This window comes from Scleropages formosus, chromosome 17, assembly GCF_900964775.1.
Source record: "Scleropages formosus chromosome 17, fSclFor1.1, whole genome shotgun sequence".
Lineage (NCBI taxonomy): Eukaryota > Metazoa > Chordata > Actinopteri > Osteoglossiformes > Osteoglossidae > Scleropages > Scleropages formosus.
Genome location: NC_041822.1, coordinates 23,538,569 through 23,556,094, shown reverse-complemented (window position 1 = coordinate 23,556,094; position 17,526 = coordinate 23,538,569). Strand labels below are relative to the sequence as shown.

At 47.6% G+C, this 17,526-nt stretch overlaps 1 protein-coding gene across 6 annotated transcripts in view; it reads left to right on the top strand.

Annotated features, from left to right (window-relative positions):
* The first annotated feature begins 1,583 nt into the window (after positions 1–1,583).
* The window catches only part of specc1la (sperm antigen with calponin homology and coiled-coil domains 1-like a), a 38,745-nt gene continuing 22,802 nt past the window's right edge, over positions 1,584–17,526 (top strand). For 5 of the 6 annotated variants that reach the window (XM_018731662.2, XM_018731660.2, XM_018731661.2 and 2 more), the window contains exons 1-9: positions 1,584–2,144; positions 10,978–11,142; positions 11,219–11,369; positions 11,500–13,145; positions 13,963–14,170; positions 14,824–14,897; positions 15,118–15,293; positions 16,023–16,186; positions 16,619–16,737. In XM_018731662.2, the coding sequence (XP_018587178.1) occupies positions 11,014–11,142; positions 11,219–11,369; positions 11,500–13,145; positions 13,963–14,170; positions 14,824–14,897; positions 15,118–15,293; positions 16,023–16,186; positions 16,619–16,737 (2,667 nt within the window). In that variant the 5' untranslated portion in view covers positions 1,584–2,144; positions 10,978–11,013. The remainder of the gene's footprint in view (positions 2,145–10,977; positions 11,143–11,218; positions 11,370–11,499; positions 13,146–13,962; positions 14,171–14,823; positions 14,898–15,117; positions 15,294–16,022; positions 16,187–16,618; positions 16,738–17,526) is intronic. The other variant, XM_018731659.2, reaches the window with a different exon arrangement.

Below are 17,526 nucleotides of genomic sequence, written 5' to 3'. Positions count from 1 at the left end.
ATATTAACAGCAGCGTAATTATAGTAATGTTCCTTTAGTTGATGTAACAGTATTATTTATGAGAGACCGCGGTAAGTTCCCTCTCAACTTCCGCAAAGGAGAGAGAGAGATTGGGTTACTGTAGGGAACCTGATATGTCTCTGGTTACAAACGTGTCGGTCGGTGAACCTCTAGTGATTCAGCAGTCAGCGAAATCACATGGTGTGTGTCACGGTGTATGATGTACAGCACGGTACAGTACAGTGAGGTGCTCATGGGGTGGGATTCTGTGTCATCGGAGGTCGTTGTGTTACCGTATGCCTGGGATCCCCAGCTTCTCTGCGAGCGATGAGGCCCACAGATGTGAATTAAAAAGAGAAGATGATATGCTTTTGATATCGCCAACCAGGCACACCGTCCCTCAAGAGCTGCGGAACGTCACAACAACGGCCCGTAAAGTGGCCAGAGGACAACAAGGACAGCACTCAAACACAAAGACAAAGCATTAACGACAGTCAAAGACAAGACGTTCAAAGACAAAAACCAAGACAGTGAAAGACAGTGAAAGAAAAAGACAGAAAGTGAAAGAGAAAGACGGTGAAAGACATACAGTGAGACAAAGACAGTGAAAGAAAAAGACAGTGAAAGACAGAGACAGTGAAAGACAAAGAAAAAGACAGTGAAAGACAAAGACACTGAAAGAAAGATACAGTGAGACAAAGACAAAGAAAAAGACAGTGAAAGACAGAAAGTGAAAGACAGAGACAATAAGAATCAGACAGTGAAAGAGACAGTGAAAGACAGAAACTGAAAGAGAAAGACCGTGAAAGACATACAGTGAGACAAAGACAGTGAAAGAAAAATACAGTGAAAGACAAAGACACTGAAAGAAAGATACAGTGAGACAAAGACAGTGAAAGACAGAAAGTGAAAGACAGAGACAATAAGAATCAGACAGTGAAAGACAGAAAGTGAGACATACAGTGAGACAAAGACAGTGAAAGACAGAAAGTGAAAGACAGTCAAAGAAAAAGACAGTGAGACAGAAAGTGAAAGAAAGACACTGAAAGACAGATACAATAAGAGACAAAGACAGTGAAAGACTGACAGTGAAAGACAGCCTTACGTAGTTAACAGTTAGTCATTGAGTGCTCACGATTCATTAATATTCATTAATATTCAGTAGTATAACTCCCTTTGTGTCCCCAGTCGGAATACACTTTTAGTCTCTACATGTTTCTTCTGTGGTTCGGTTTTTAACGCTCGCTTTTCCACCTTGTTTGTGTTTGTACTGCAGTTCAGCGCTCGTCGATAATTCACATACATCGTTAGTTCCCTGTAAAATAAGGTCACGTAGTACATCAAACATGGTCAAAATGTTACTATGTAGCGCGAAGAACAGCTGCCTGCTGCTGGGGCCTCCCTCCCGGACCCACAGGGACTCCATCAAATTTGACGACAAAATTCCATGTTTTTTGTTCCTCGGCATCTCACTGCGCTCCTTCCCACCTTCTCATCATTTACTCAAAGTAATTTGCATGTTAATTTCACTCATTGACCCGCCCACCCTGTTTTTGTACCTACACTGTACACAGTACAGTACAGTAACGGGACACTGACAGAACGCGCTGGGGCTTCTTTTCTTTTCTTCCTGTGATTACAAACGCACCGCTGACGGGACCCGCGCGCTCCGAACTCGCCCCGCCCCCTCGGTGCCGGTCCGCCGATATCCCAGAATTCCCGGCACTCGCGGGAGCGCAGAGGAAGAGCTCGCGAGCGCAGGGACGGCGCCGCCTCAGGGACAGATCACCCGCCCGTCTCCGGTTATTAATCGATGTGTGTTTATTAATAACGGGCGGCTCGCGAGCGGCTCTTCGGCAGAGGCGCGGTCGCCGCGGTTTTCCCCGCTGTTCCGAGTGAACCGAGACCCCGGTTTTTTTTTTATTTTTATAATTTTTTTAAGAGAAGTGCGGACGGTCCTGGTTCCGGAGCGCCTCAGAGAGAAGCGGACCCGAACGGTCCGGAGCGGAACGAACGGTGTGTGTGTGTGTGTGTGTGTGTGTGTGTGTGTGTGTGTGTGTGTGTGTGTGTGTCGTACTGAGCGCCGTTGTTGTCGTCTCCGGAGCGGCTGGATGGAGTAGGAGGAGGAGGAGGACCGACCCGAGGTGAGAGCCGGGACTCGAGTCGAGCGCGGAGCCCCCCCGTACTAGTAGTACACACAACACACTGCTGTACACACGTCACACACTCCAAAACACACCACCTAGTCACTAACCTCATCATCATGTAATTTTGTGCCCTTAGTTTTATTTCCAGATGTGAAACCCAATTCATTCCGTTCCTCACACACACCGAGAAGCCGCGCTGGTACCGACTCGTTACTCATTACTCATGATCCTGACTGCATTCTTATTTATTTATTCATACTGACTCCATACCTCTACTTTATACCCACTTTGTTTGTACTTGTTTTGTATCAGTTCCATACACACTTATGTATTTATTTAGTAGATACTTTTCTCTAAAACGACTTCCACCAGTGAACTCTAGTGTTATCAGCCCCCACCTTATTCACCGGGGTGACTTACACTGCTAGATACATTACTTACACTGGGTCACTTATCCATACATCAGTATAACACACTTGCTCTGTCACTCACACACTATGGGGGAACCTCAACAGCATGTCTTTGAAGTGTGGGGGGAAACCAGAGCACCCAAAGACATCTGCTGTTAGATACACTACTTACACTGGCTCACTCATCCATACATCAGTGGAACACACACACACTCTGTCACTCACACACTATGGGTGTACCTGAACAGCATGTTTTTGGACTGTGGGATGAAACCAGAGCACCTGGAGGAAACCCTCGCAGACACGGGGAGAACATGCAAACTCCACACAAACTGAGCGGGGATCGAACCCACATCCTCTCGCACCACCCAGGTGCTGTGAGACAGCAGCGCTACTCACTGTGCCGCCCACTGTATGTCCACTTACTAATGACCACTTTAGTTCCAGCTTCATATGGACCTCATTTTCGTTTAACTTGGACCCCATTCCGCATTGGTTGAGTCTATTTGCAGTTCAAGTCGAAATGTAGAGGGAAAATGAAGTAAAATCTGAAGCTGTGTGGCGGAGAACCAACGGGGGGAGAGTTGTTCTGCTCCACACCTCTGTGTTAGCACACACTGTATGTCTCCAGTCACTTTGGTGTCTCTGGATTCTCTTTCTCTGTGGATTTCTGTGTGTGTTGGTGGAGTGTATGCCTTAGTGGTCTTCTTGGAGCTGATCTCCAAGGCAAGTGTCCTGTTACCTACATAATAATAATCATAAATTATAGTTGTTATAGTTATGGGCTGCAGTATGTGGGTCTCTTGACAGATGTATTTGATATGTAAACCTGTTTAGTAATGACAGTTATTGTAATTAAAGTATGTTGATCAAGTGTACTACATCTGTCTTGGGGCTTTGACCCAACAACTTTCAGGTCCATGTATATGTTGTGAACCTCATCCTTCTGCATTTCCCACATCTCCAGCTGGATCTAGATGAGTCCCTTGTACTGAAAGTGTCTGCCAGTGGAAGGCATGTAATGCAAACATATGGTGAAATGAATCATGTTTTTTACCCAGAATGACTCCTACCCTATGGCATCCATCTGCTTCCAGGTGTAGTGTTGACACATTGAAACTGGAACTGAACAGCAGGTGGTTTAGTGGTTAGAGCCACAGCCTTGCACTTGAGGGACCTGGGTTTGAATCCCTCTCTTGCTGTTTAATTCTTGAGCAACTTACCCCGAACTGATACAGTAAAAATTACTCGTTATGTTAGATATCAGACACACCTCTGTCCTCGAGTCTCTGCGGCTGATCTGCTCTACTTATGTTCCTTGTGTCTCACTCCCTTTTTGAACTGAACTACAGGAGTAGGTACAACTCAAACCTGGGTCCTTTGATTACAAGGTGTGGGCTCAGTCCCCTTTGCCACCTGTTGCCCCTACAGAATTATTTTTGGGTTTGTTGCCTGATTTATTTTATTTTTTTTTTTTTTTTTTGCATTTTTTGTTATTGATATTATTGCCTCAAGTTTTTCCTCTTCCTGCTGGGGGCTTGACTTGTGCTGTGACGTGAACCATGGGGCCTTCAGGAGGAATCCCTGCCCTGGAAGCCCTGCAGCTCTTGGAAACTGGGCTCATGCAGCTCCAGAGCAGCTCTTCCAAACAAAACACATTCCTGGAGTTTGGCGCGACCATGGGGGTGGGGAACGGGTGGCTTTCGGAGGGCCAAGGGGGGCAGGGAAGACGCACCGCAGTGTTGCTGGGGTGGGGGCCACTGGCTGACCTCTGTCTGCTAAAGGCCGCTGGGGGGAAATGTATCAGGTGGGGCATCATTGTCGACTGTCTTGTAGCCCCACTGGCAGGGAGAGTCACTCATCAGGCACATGTGTGAACCAACACGGTCATGTAGCGTTCTCCTGTTCACTGTGTCCATGTGGAAGCCGGACACCAGGTGTCCATGAGCTCAGTACTGAGAACGGTTAATCTAGTAGAAGCCCTTCCATCCTCTCTGTCTTCTAGTCAAAACTTCAAGGTGCCCAAATTGCAGTTCTGCTCAGTTTTTTTTTTTTTTTTTAATAGGTGGGATTAGAAGGTCAAAGGAGAAACATTTATGACCCAGAGAGCCGGGTTCAAAGGTTCTTGACTGGGGTGACTAGCTGGAATGGCCACATGTTGACTTGTTTAGGAGTTACTGATGGAGAAATATTGTCCTTGAGCAGGGCAGAATTCCCAGCAGCTGCTCCCAAGATGTCGGTGCACAGAAGGTGCCTTAACCATCTTGTGCTGAGATATTCCTCTACTTAGGCAGCCATGTGTGGAATGGAGAGACCTGCCAGAAGATTCCTTGTCCTTCATCCCTCCTGTAATGCCATTGTTTCCTTCTGTGGTGGTTTGTGTTTTTTTGTTGTGTGTGAGTGTCGGGAGTCTGAAACGTGGCAGGTAGTGGTTGTTCTTGTTTGTGTTTCACAGTAGTGTGTTTGCAGCGTGCTGGGGTTAGCTGTGGGGGTGGGGGGCTTGTGTTCATCTCTGGGGGGGGGGGTCAAGTGACAGGAGGACTGGGTGGGTCCAACTCAGATGCCCATGTGGGGCTGCTCTGTTTACATGGCCCCTAATACAGTGGAGCATTCACACGCTTGGCCCAGACACACACACACGGGCATCCCCCCCCCTTGCAGGGCACCACAGGAAGTCTGTGTTATGGAAGGGAAGTGAGACTCCTGCAGTGGAGGGGTGGGAGTGGGGAACTCAAAGTCCAGCATGACCCATGGCTTTCTGCCTCTCCGGCTGGGTGCACAAACATAAAACCCCCCCTCTGCAGAGAGCTTTGTCAGCTCCCACAATTCTGTGCAACCTAGTCAGGGATCCATCAGTACGGAGCAGAGGAGTCCAGAGGACATAGGAACGCCTGCCGCTTCATTTAAAGTGGGAGTAAACAAAGTGTCCTTCACTGGCCTCTTCGTCCGCATAGTAGGGGCCCCCGCCTCCTGTGGGGTCAAGATTCAACAGAACCCCCTGCAGCAGCATCGAGGGAAGTGTTTGAATCCCGGCCGTTCTTGGCCCTTCGACCATTGCAGTGGCGTCTGGGGGCAGGGGGTATGTAGGCTCTTCCCTGTCTGACTGAGATCAGGAGTGGAGGGTTAGAGCTCACACCCACTCATGTCTTTTAGGACTGGACAGGCCCCTCCCCACCCAGCATGAGTTTAGTGTTATGCAAACAAGAAGTTGATTCCTGTATCTTTCCGTTTGTGTTGTTGACATGAAGAGTCTTTCGCCTGAGCAGGTAACAGCCTGTGTGTGTGTCTGTGTCCAACTTTCTGCTGTAGTTTCTGGATTTAGTGCTATACCTGCAGTTATCTGACAATTCAGATGTGGTCCTGCGTGGGGAGTGGGAGGGTGCTACTTTTGATGGTTTCCCATGTTTTCCAGATCTTGCTTTGACCCAGATACAAGGCTGCAATAAGATGGCGTCAGCACCCAGGTGGTCCGCAGTGCGGGGGAGGGGAGCGCACGACAGGTGTAGTGAAGGAAGTGAAGCCCCCCCCAAAAAAAAAAAAAAAAGAAAAAACCCCTGACGTGCTTACTCTGTTTCCAGGACGCTCATAGAGACAGTGTCGTGATGCCGTTTCGGAGCGGCTTTCAGGGTCCCGGCATGTTTCAGTAATTCATCCCCCCACCACCATAAGCTGTTATGTACTCTGAGGACCCCACAGCTCTCACAGTCAGGGATGCACATACACACATTCTCCAACCAGCTTTGCTTTGATCTCTGATGGTTGTTACACAACCAACTTTTTGCCCTCTGATCTCCCCACGTGACACTGACAGTGTATGTGGCAGTCTTTGTTTTTTTTTTTTTTTTTTTTTTTTTTGGGAAAAAAAAAAGGCCCTGTTTGTAGGCGTGTAGTAAACAGTAGTGTTTGGCCATTACTGGACTCTTACATTTGTTCATTTAGCAGATGCTTTTCTTCAAAGCGCCATACATCTCAGAGAAAATACAGTTTGTGCAGTCCAGCCACGATGGTCATCCAGGTCCATGATATTTGTTTAAATTCACCCAAGTGTAATTAAAGTGCGCCATTAGGTGGCTTAGCAGTGGACCTAGGTTTAAATCTCTGCTCCTGCTGTAGTACCCTTTATTAAGGTACTTGCCCGAAATTAGTGCACTTGTTTACAGCAGGCCGTTTTGGAGCGGACGTCAAGAACTGGAGGCGGTGACACCCCCCAGGACCTTCCAGCAGCTGAAAGAAATTAGCCCCCACCTCTCCTCCAACACACACACACACACCATTCCATTAAAACAGTCGGAGCTCTCTGGTTCGCTGTAAATGAGGTCAGAAAGGACAACAGGGGGGGAGTTTAAAATAAAAAAAAAAAAAAAAAAAAAAAAAAAGATAGAAGCAGGTTGGGGGGGGGACCTGAATCACCAAAAGTGGAGACAAGTGCGCTGCATGACGCCTGGGGGACAGCACTACCTCGTTCTGTCCCGGGGGGTATTGGGGATGGGGTATGGACAGCAGACGGCGTGGCACAGGTTCCGGGCCTGGGTAGAGCCTTGGGGAGGAGCGCTGCTTCTCCCAAACATCTCCAGGAGGTGACATTCAGTGCCGACGACCCTTGACCGAGTGTTGGACCTTAGGTCAAGTCCCACCCCCTGCTGGCTCTATAGAATTCGAGCTATGCCACGGTGTCTGACCCCATAACTGGGTGATTGAGCCGTGAGCCAGATGATCATTCAGGATAAGGCCGCTGCTGTTGTGTGTCCCCCCCTGCCCCTCCAATGGCATTTGTACCGTCTGCTTTCTGCATTCCTTTCTTTGTTACTGCTCTTGGGTTCTTCACCACGTTTACCTTATTGTGTCAGACACAGTAGACACAGAATGCTGAATAATAGATTTATTTTAATGTACAGTACATTCACAGCACTTATTCTGCAGAGATGATATGAGCACTTTAAAATATTTACTATACAGTGTGGTTAAGGTCTGAGCAAGTAGGACTTTAGTTCATTTGACACCTTATGCTAAGTTATGTTGAAGTACAGTTAGGTTTGTATAGTGTGTGTGTCTGTGTGTGTGTATATATTTGTCTGTTAGGTTTGTATGCTGAGCCTCTTTTGGTTGCAGTCTTCGGAAAGTGTTTTGCTTCTTCTTGCTTGTTTTCCCTCAGCGTTTTAATATAGCAGCCTGCATTTTTGTCAGTAATGCTGAGGGAAGGCTGTGGAAAGTTGGCCCCGTTTACACACAAGGCCGCCTGCCTAGGTAATAAATAACACGCCTTCAGTGAGCCTCATCTGTGCTTTAACTGCTTGGCTTCTCTGTCATACCTGGCCCCCGTCTGTTGCACCACAACCCGTGGCTCATAGATCAGAACTTGGAAATATAAGCAATGCACTTGGCATAATTGATGTGTCTTCCTTGGTTTGGCGTCGACCGTGAATTATTTGCCGCCATATTTCGATAAACAGCTTGTGTGACAACGTCTGAACAGATTAAAGGGTTGCTAATAATTTTATGTCCTGTTAGATGTCAATTACTGCCATCTGATAAAGGGAATATTGAAAGAATGTTTATTTTTGTCTGTGTTCTGTATATTCTTAATTATAACATGAATTCTGCTCCTATATTGAGACAGTAGGTGGAGTAGTGGTTAGAGCCACCTAGCACTCTAAATGAACCTTGTTTAAAATGCCATTCTCAGTGTAGTGCACTCTGAGGTAGTTACCTTGTAGTAAAATTTTACAGCTCTAGAAATGGATGAATTACTGTATCCTAGTGAACAAACCAGACATATATACACACACACACACACACACACACACACACACACACACACACATTTTCTGAACCGCTTGTCCCATACGGGGTTGCGGGGAGCCGGAGCCTACCCGGCAACACAAGGGCGCAAGGCCGGAGGGGGAGGGGACACACCCAGGACGGGACGCCAGTCCGTCGCAAGGCACCCCAAGCGGGACTTGAACCCAAGACCCACCGGAGAGCAGGACCTGGTCCAACCCACTGCGCCACCGCGCCCCCACCCAGACATATATATTATATAAAATATTATTATATCAATGGCGTCCCGTCCTGGGTGTGTCCCCTCCCCCTCCGGCCTTACGCCCTGTGTTACCGGGTAGGCTCCGGTTCCCCGTGACCCCGTATGGGACAAGCGGTTCTGAAAATGTGTGTGTGTGTGTGTGTGTGTGTGTGTGTGTGTGTGTATTTATATATAGACATACATGCCATCACAAACACCCCTAATGGACAGAAGGGGACATACCAGCTAAGGAGCTGCAAAAATTGTTGGTTTTTACCCAAAAGAGGCTCTGCTCTCTACGCTAGAATAAGATACTTCACATGAGATATTTGGCTGTAGACATGTGTAGGATGTGTGTTAGTCTAGATGTGATGTCATTTCTGGGAACATGCTGTGAGACGTCAGAGGCTGTGTTGGGTGCGACGTCCCCTTGGGCTGCTAGCATTGCACCATAGCAGAGCGTGTTGCTCGTGTTGTCTGTGACGTACCTCAGTGCTAGGGCGTACTCTCTTGCATTACACATCACTACTAGTAAATTGCGCAATGTGGATGTGGTTTGCGGGTGATTTGCGGTGAGGCACTGGGGTTCTAGTATTGCACACAGGTGGCCTTGCGAGGTACCACGTGACAGTCACATGTTGCATTTCAGACAACGGCTGCTACACAGCTTGATAAATACTCATCTCTGGTGGGCTTAGGGGGTGTTGACTGATTACTTACAAAAACTAGATCCAAAGATACAGTTTTTTGACCTTTCTAAACCAGTGTATCTGCCTGTCCATATCAGTAAAGTTTAAGGGATATTTTATCAAGGTTAAATGGCTGTGTTCTCAGCTTCTGTCCATGGGAGAGGAGTGCATTAGTTACTTTGGCCCGGTGAAGCAGTATGAAAAGAGGGTGTGAGCTCCCAGAATGCATTTCTACAAGACATTGGGCTCGGGGTTCGGGCGCAGGATCATATCCAGCCCAGTCTCTGGAGTTTGCATGTTTTCCCCAGGTGCTCTGGTTTCCTTCCATAGTCTAAAGACACATATTTCAGGTGAATTTGTGATTCTGAATTGCCCTTACTGTGTGTGTGTGTGTGTGTGTGTGTGTGTGTGTTTGTGTGTGTGTGAGATATTTCCCTGTGATGGACTGGCATCCTGTCCAGGGTGTACCCTGCCTCACGCCCCATGCTTCAGAGATAGACCACCACAACCCTGCCCTTGGCAAGTAACGTGTGGAGTGATGCTGGTCTACTTTGGACAAGCATATGCCTTATGTTTAAATCGGTATGTGTTCTAATTATTGGTGACTGCTAGCCTTGCTGAAGTTACAAACTCCACCTGCTTGTGACACAGTGCTCTTGCAGCTCGCACTGTCTTAAACTCCCTGGAGCTCATCTACAGGAAAGAGAGTTTCTGTGTCACTTGTTCGGCTTAGTTTTGTCTTTTGTTATGACCCCTTGTGGTAGTGAACAGAATTGTATTGGGTCTCAGCCAGTGCGTGTAGCATTGGGGATATTGCAAGGGTTCCCAGTCGTGTGTGTGTGTCTTCTAGCCATGCAAAAGACATTTTAAATGGTTGGCTCAAAGTGTGAGCAAAACAAGTTTAAATATAGTTGAAGTTTTTGCTGATCCAGAATACTGAGTCACGTGTTGCTTGACCCACTGAAGTGTTCTCAGGTATCTTCTCTCCTTGTCTTCCTCCATTGGGTTCTTGTATCTGCCTGTATCAAATTCAACACTGATCATGACTTACAACACTTTGAAAGGAACAGCACCCTAACACCTACAGGACCTGATCACTGTTTACTGCCCAGCAAGAGCACTATGCTTGCCCACCCTTGACCTCTTGGTGGTCCCACTCACAGGGACCTCAAAATCTAAAGTCTGAAGGTTTTTGCATTTGGCCCTAATGTGGTGGATCAAACTCTTTCCGTTCCTCACAGCTACTGAATCCCTTTCAACATTAGTGGTTGACACCCACTCTAATTGTATTTTAGTGTACCGCTTTTGTTCGGAGAGCCCTGTCTCCCCAGTACTGCTCTGTGTTTAATTGCTGTTCCTTGATCTGCTGAATAAAACTTTAATGTGCTGAATGGTGTTAAGTGTTGATGGAATTCTCCGACACAAGAAGCTTCTTAAACTTGCTTTCAGACCCATTTCTCTTATCTGCCAACTGCTCCATAAACTTCCATCACACCATCAGTCGTCGTCAGATTTATATTTCCTATCAACTTTCTATGCAGCTACTTGTACAATGTGTGGCAGAGAAAACGATGGTGAAATGCTTCAAAAAAAAGTTGTATGATGCTTCAGAGCCCAGCATCTGCTAACCAAATAAATGCAAATGTAAAGTGATGTTTCCATGCACTCCTTGATCATGTGTTAAATTCCCCCCTAATGTCTCTTTCCAACAGTTGCTCCCTAAATGAGCGAGGAGCTGAGGGCCCAGCATGAAGAAGTCAACAAGGCCAGCTGTCGCTAAGACCCAGAGCTCTGAGCGGGGCAAGGCCGAGGGTGCGGCAGCGGGCGCAGCGGGCAAAGCTGCCACCAAGACCCCCAGCACAGCACCATTATCCAAGGTTTGCACTTCTCTCCATTTCCTTTCTTGTCCTTTTTGCTGGTGCTTTGGGTTGATTTCCCTTAATGACCGTTCAGGCTAAAAGCAACGACGACCTGCTGGCAGCCATGACGGGGACAGCCCCGACTGCTAACAGCACTGCTAAGGGCAAGAAAAGCAGTTCTACACAGCCACCCTCGACAGCGGCCTCCTCTGGGAACCCAGAAGGGAAGGCCAGGCCCAGCTCTAGTAAGTCTTCATTGTCCCTGTGCTCATTGCAGCTTGAACGTTTTTATGCTTTTGTGTTGCGTGTCTTTTTTTTTTTTTTTTTTTTGCGTATATATCCCTAATGTTCTCTTTTTTCCTGTCTTTCCACAAGGCTCTTCAGTGAAACGCGGGAGCACTTTAGCAACCAAAGAGCCCAGCTCGTCCCGGGACCGCATGCGGAACTCCAGGAATACGAGTAGCCGGAAGCTCTCCACAATGGTGACGACATCGGGGCCCGCTGATGCCTTGCAGACCAAGCGCTCCCGCAGCCGCACCCTAGTAGAGTCTGAGACCCGTATGAGCAAGTCCAAGTCGGACGGGCAAATTGGTGACAAAGTGGCACTGGAGGCCCGGGTGAAGGACCTGCTGGGGCTGGCCAAGAGCAAGGACGTTGAGATCCTTCAGCTGCGCAGCGAGCTCCGGGATATGCGTGCGCAGCTGGGCCTGGACGATGAGCCGACTGCCTGTGAGGGTGCAGATGGCGATGCAGACGGCCGACCCCACGGCAAGGAAGCTCCTGCAATCACGGCTGCTGACGTGGAGTCCACACTGCTGCTGCTCCAGGACCAAAATCAGAGTATCCGTGAGGAACTGAACCTGCTGAAGAACGAGAACCGCATGCTGAAGGACAGGCTCAACGCTCTGGGATTTTCCCTGGAGCAACGGCAGGACGGGCCTGACAAGCTCTACGGGTACCAGTCGGCCAGCCCTGACCCAGTGACAGACGGCGGGCACAGCGACCGGGGCGGTGCCCTTGCCTCCTCAGTAGAGGGTTCCGCCCCTGGCTCCATGGAGGACCTGCTTGCTGAGCACCAGCGCAGCAGCTCTGTGGACAACCTGGACAGCGAGTCTAGTGAGGTGTACCAGCCTGTCACCTCGAGTGATGACGCCCTGGACGCCCCATCCGGCTCCTCGTCTTCGTCCTCTGAGTCGGAAGGCGCCCCTAGCCGAGAGCGCTCCCGCAAGGGCAGCAGTGGAAACACCAGTGAGGTGTCGGTGGCCTGCCTGACGGAGCGAATCCACCAGATGGAGGAGAACCAGCACAGCACGGCCGAGGAACTCCAGGCCACCCTGCAGGAGCTGGCCGACCTTCAGCAGATAACCCAGGAGCTCAATGGCGAGAATGAGCGCCTGGGTGAGGAGAAAGTCATCCTTATGGACTCACTGTGCCAACAGAGCGACAAGCTGGAGCACCGTGGCCGGCAGATCGAGTACTTGCGCTCCCTTCTGGATGAGCATCACATTGCCTACACCATGGACGAGGACGTGAAGAGCGGGCGCTACATGGAACTGGAGCAGCGCTACGTGGAACTGGCCGATAACGCCCGCTTCGAACGTGAGCAGCTGCTTGGCGTGCAGCAGCATCTCAGCAACACGCTAAAGATGGCTGAACAGGACAATAAGGAGGCGCAGGAGATCATTGGTGCACTGAAGGAGCGCAACCACCACATGGAGCGCATCGTCGAGTCCGAACGGCAGGAGCGTGCGGCTATAGCGGCCGCCCTGGACGAGTACAAGGCGGCGGCGAGCAGCGACCAGGCTGAGTTGAGCCGCCTCCGGGCACAGCTGGAGCAGGAGAGGCAGAAGGTCGCCGAGCTCTACTCCATCCACAACTCCGGGGACAAAAGCGACATCCGGGAGCTGCTGGAGAGCGTGCGGCTAGACAAGGAACGAGCGGAGACCAAGGCTGTTGAGCTGCAGGAGGAGCTGACCCATTCCCGCAGCGAGGAGGCCCGTCTCCGGGACACACTGAACAAGGTGAGCATTTCCTTCCTCTAGCAGGGACTACTGGATTGGCCTCCTGGAAAGCGTCGAACCTCTGTCCAGCTAATAACCTTAGTAGTCGTTCTCACTAACAAGTAGTTGTTGCCAGATTTATTGAGTGAGTTTTTATGTAGAAATGGTGCTGTTAACAACTTGAACCTCGCTGATTCTAGGGTGGTCAACTATCAACAAATTAATATTAATGATTAATATTCGTAATTTTTTTTGCCTTAAGACTTTTAATCTAAAGCAGCTTCAGGATCAGACATGTTTTTTACGTCACTTTAACCACCAAATCACAATTAATAAAAGCTTCATGTTACAGATGTTTTGATTTATTTGCTAGGTAGGTTCTATAACAAAAACTGATATAGTTCTTGTACTCATACCTTGTAAGACTTTCGGTTTGCAATGAAATCAAAAATAAAATGACTCAAAATACATAATCCCTACAAAGTTTTATGCAGTACTAATTGTTGTAATTTATCCCATAAACAAGCTCAACGTTCTTCATCTTGCTATTGACTACCACCACTCATGAATTCTGGAAGCGAACTGTGTTAAGGCAGTTCCAAACTCTTAAACTGTCTCAGCGCTGACACACAAGGTTTTGGGCAGGAATCACGGAAAGGACAAGTGCATGTCGGAATTTTAAACTTGGACAACTTGCAGGCTTCTGCTCACCACCTGAGGCATGTTGTTGGGGTTGTCTCTCTTTAGCAGCCCTGAATCTGATTTCATGTCCCTGCTGTTTGGGGTGACCAATCCGTTTTCAATTCCTGCCCGCATTTGCACGATTGTGCCAGCACAGCTGGATGAGGAGTTCCGGGACTTCCGTGACGGGGTGCAGAAGCAGCTGGCAGAGCAAAAACGGACGCTCGAGAAGCAGCGCGAGGAGCTGGAGGAGAAGGACACAGAGATTGGGGACATGAAGGAAACCATCTTTGAGCTGGAGGATGAGGTGGAGCAACACCGTGCCCTCAAGCTGCATGACAACCTCATCATCTCAGACCTGGAGAGTGAGTATGCAGTATGATGTGATAATTTTTGAGTTAGGGTTATGATTGGGTAACTTCTACTGTATCAATTCAGGGTAAGTACCTTCAGCAAGGATGTTAAAACAGGAGGTGGGATTTGAACCTGCCACTTCCTGCTGTCCCCTTCAAGTGCAAATACTGTATTTTGGCAAGTGTATCTCAATATCTAGTGTGAAAATTAAAACTGGAACCAGTTTAATGTTTTATAAAACAGCAGACCTCTCCGTATTGATGCTTTGTTTGGTTGAGGGGAAATGCCTTAAAAAAAAAAAGTTCAGTGGTAGAAAATGTATAAAGTTGCAAAGCTGCTTTTGTACACCAAGTGGTGCCAGAGATCCATCTTCCACTTTTCTGGATGGGTTCACAACCGTCTCATGAGCCATATATGCTCAATTCAGCTTTTTTTATATACTTAAAGAAATGTTTATATATATTTTTAAAGCATGCTCACAGTTTAGGCATAGCCCTCAATCTCAGACTTCTGGTTAAATCTGAAAGTAGAAATGGCTGCGTTGGACCTCGCTTTATTGCATGTTAATTGCTAGTGTCTTTGTTCTCATTAATTAATGGGATCCTCCACTGTTTTGACTGTGTTTCCAGTCACACGTAAAACTCTGTGTCTTTGTCTCCTTTAGACTCAGTGAAGAAGTTGCAGGACCAGAAGCACGACATGGAGCGCGAGATTAAGATTTTACACCGCAGACTGCGAGTAAGATTGGGTTGTATGTTTGTGGTGTGATGGGATGCTTGAGTTTGTGTAGTTTTGCTTTTGTTTGCGAGTATTGCTGTGCTGTTGTGTACAGGATCTTATTTGACTGCAAAAGTATGTTGGTGAAATATGAACAGGTGATTAACACATGTGACTGACTTTGGAGCATGTTGCGTACTTGAGCATGTTGCATACTTGACCATGTTTGGTGTGCGTGCAGGAGGAATCAGCGGAGTGGCGCCAGTTCCAAGCCGACCTGCAAACAGCTGTTGTCATCGCGAATGATATCAAGTCGGAGGCACAGGAGGAGATTGGGGACCTCCGGCGACGCCTCCAGGAGGCCCAGGAGAAGAATGAGAAGTTGAGCAAGGAGCTGGAGGAGGTCAAGAACCGCAAGTAAGGAACATTCCTGCCTCTGCGAACCAGGGCTGTGGCCTGTGTGTGTATAAACTGTGTATGGCAATATCTCAATTTATGAAACTAATCTGATCCTAAAATTTCAGATACTGAAAGCCTGTTTTCCATTATGTAAAATAGGAGGAATAAATGGTACGTTCTCAGCCCATTTGAAAACCTACACCAGTCTTCCCGAATATCAATAAAACACCTATATAATCCTGACAATCCATGGATTCAGCACAATGTCAATCACTTTATGATTATCAAACACTTAATGAGGTAATCCATGGGTATGTTTCTAGGGAGTAGGTTTCGAAAACAAATTGTGTGTTACTTATATCTGGAACACAGCAATGAACATCCAATAATGAATTTTCTTAAAGAATTAAGTACAGACAAGTTAAAATTAACAGCAATTTAATGTAACAAACTTACTGTACTCGCCGAGTGAAAGGAGGAACAGTTAATTATGAGCTGTACTGGGTAGAGGGAGGGAGGAGCAAGCTTGGCAGTCAGTCTTGCACTGCAGCTGCACAAACGTGGAAACAATGCACACGTTAGACAGGGAACAACTGATACACTAGTGCCAACTTCAGTACATTACTGCATTTTGGATGAAATGGGGGGGGGGGGGGGGAATTAACTTGGGCATTAAAGGCCAAGAACCATTACACCACAATTTTTGGTAAAGGTCATTCATTGACGGATGTCTGCGCATCCCTCCAGGCAGGATGAGGAGAGGGGCCGTGTGTACAACTACATGAACGCTGTGGAGAGGGACCTGGCTGCCCTCCGCCAGGGAATGGGTCTCAGCCGCCGCTCGTCCACCTCTTCGGAACCCTCGCCCACAGTCAAGACCCTCATCAAGTCCTTTGACAGTGCCTCACAAGGTAAGCCCCTCAGCTCCTGGGGTAGTTGAAGGTCATACTACAGATGCAGCCTGAACCACTAGGTAGCGTAGGAATTAGGCCCATCACCTTGTAATCCAAGGATTGAATCCACACTCTTGCTTTAGTGCCCTTGATTAAGGTACTTGACCTGAACTGGTACAGTAAAAGTTAGCCAACTGTGTGAATGGGTAAATCAGTATAAGTAGCTTAGTGTACAAATCTAACATTGAGAGCCAGTTTGGAGAAAGCTAACAGCTGAACAAATAAATAATAGTACTAATAAGTGGACACCTGAAAGTGCTGAGGCCGAGTCAACTTTAGTTAAATAGTGTATTGTCAGAGTGAAGAGGTAAAATTTAATAAAACTCATCATTTGGAATATCCTGACAACGTATGGTGTCTTCAGTGCTGCTCATTAGTTTGTTCCTGCAGCTCCTGTTCCCACTGCAGCGCCCCCTACACCCACACCTGCTGCCACAGCCCTGCCCCGAACCCCTCTGAGTCCCAGCCCACTGAAGACCCCCCCAGCAGCTGCTGTGTCACCTATACAGGTAAGGATACACAGGTGTACTATTCAGGTGGGACGTAGGCAAAGAACAATTTGGGTCATTGTGTAGATTTTTAAAGCAGGTTTGGAGACCCTCAGTTTTTATTGGAAGCACGTGGCGTAGCAGAGTTGTTACTCTTCACCAAAAGATCCTGCGTTTGAATCCTCCCTCTTCCTGTGGTAACCCTGATCAAGGTACATACCCTGAATTGATACAGTAAAAATGATGCCGCTGTATGAATGGTTAAATCGTTTGTTAATGTAGCTTAGTGTACAAATCCATATTGGCTGATGCTTTGTGAGTTAGATAAATGTGGGGAAAAAATGAAAAATAACAGTAATAATAATGATCTCTAGTATGGAGGGCATCCAGAAGTTTAATGTCAATTTTTTTTTTCTCAGTGTTTCTCAGAGAAATGTCCCACAAAGCATCTCTGTCATCAGAAGGGTCTGAAGCCTAGTGTCACCCTGTGTTTGTTTCTGTGTTTTCAGTGTGATTTGTGGTCTGGTGAGGGTTTAACTTGAAAAGTGCTTCCTGTTTAATGTTGAAATATTCTCCCCTTTTATGTTTTTATGCCCTCCAAAATGTTACAGCTGTCCCTTCCAGGCATTGAGACGGTGTCCAGCTGTCTCTCGCACTTTGTCCTCTGCTGCGTCTCAGAATTGTGACTATTGCAAGCCTACTCTTTCGTGTGTGTGTGTGTGTGTGTGTGTGTGTGTGTGAGAGAGAGAGAGAGAGAGAGAGAGAGAGAGAGAGAGAGAGAGATGGGTAGCTTTTATTGTCCACTTATCA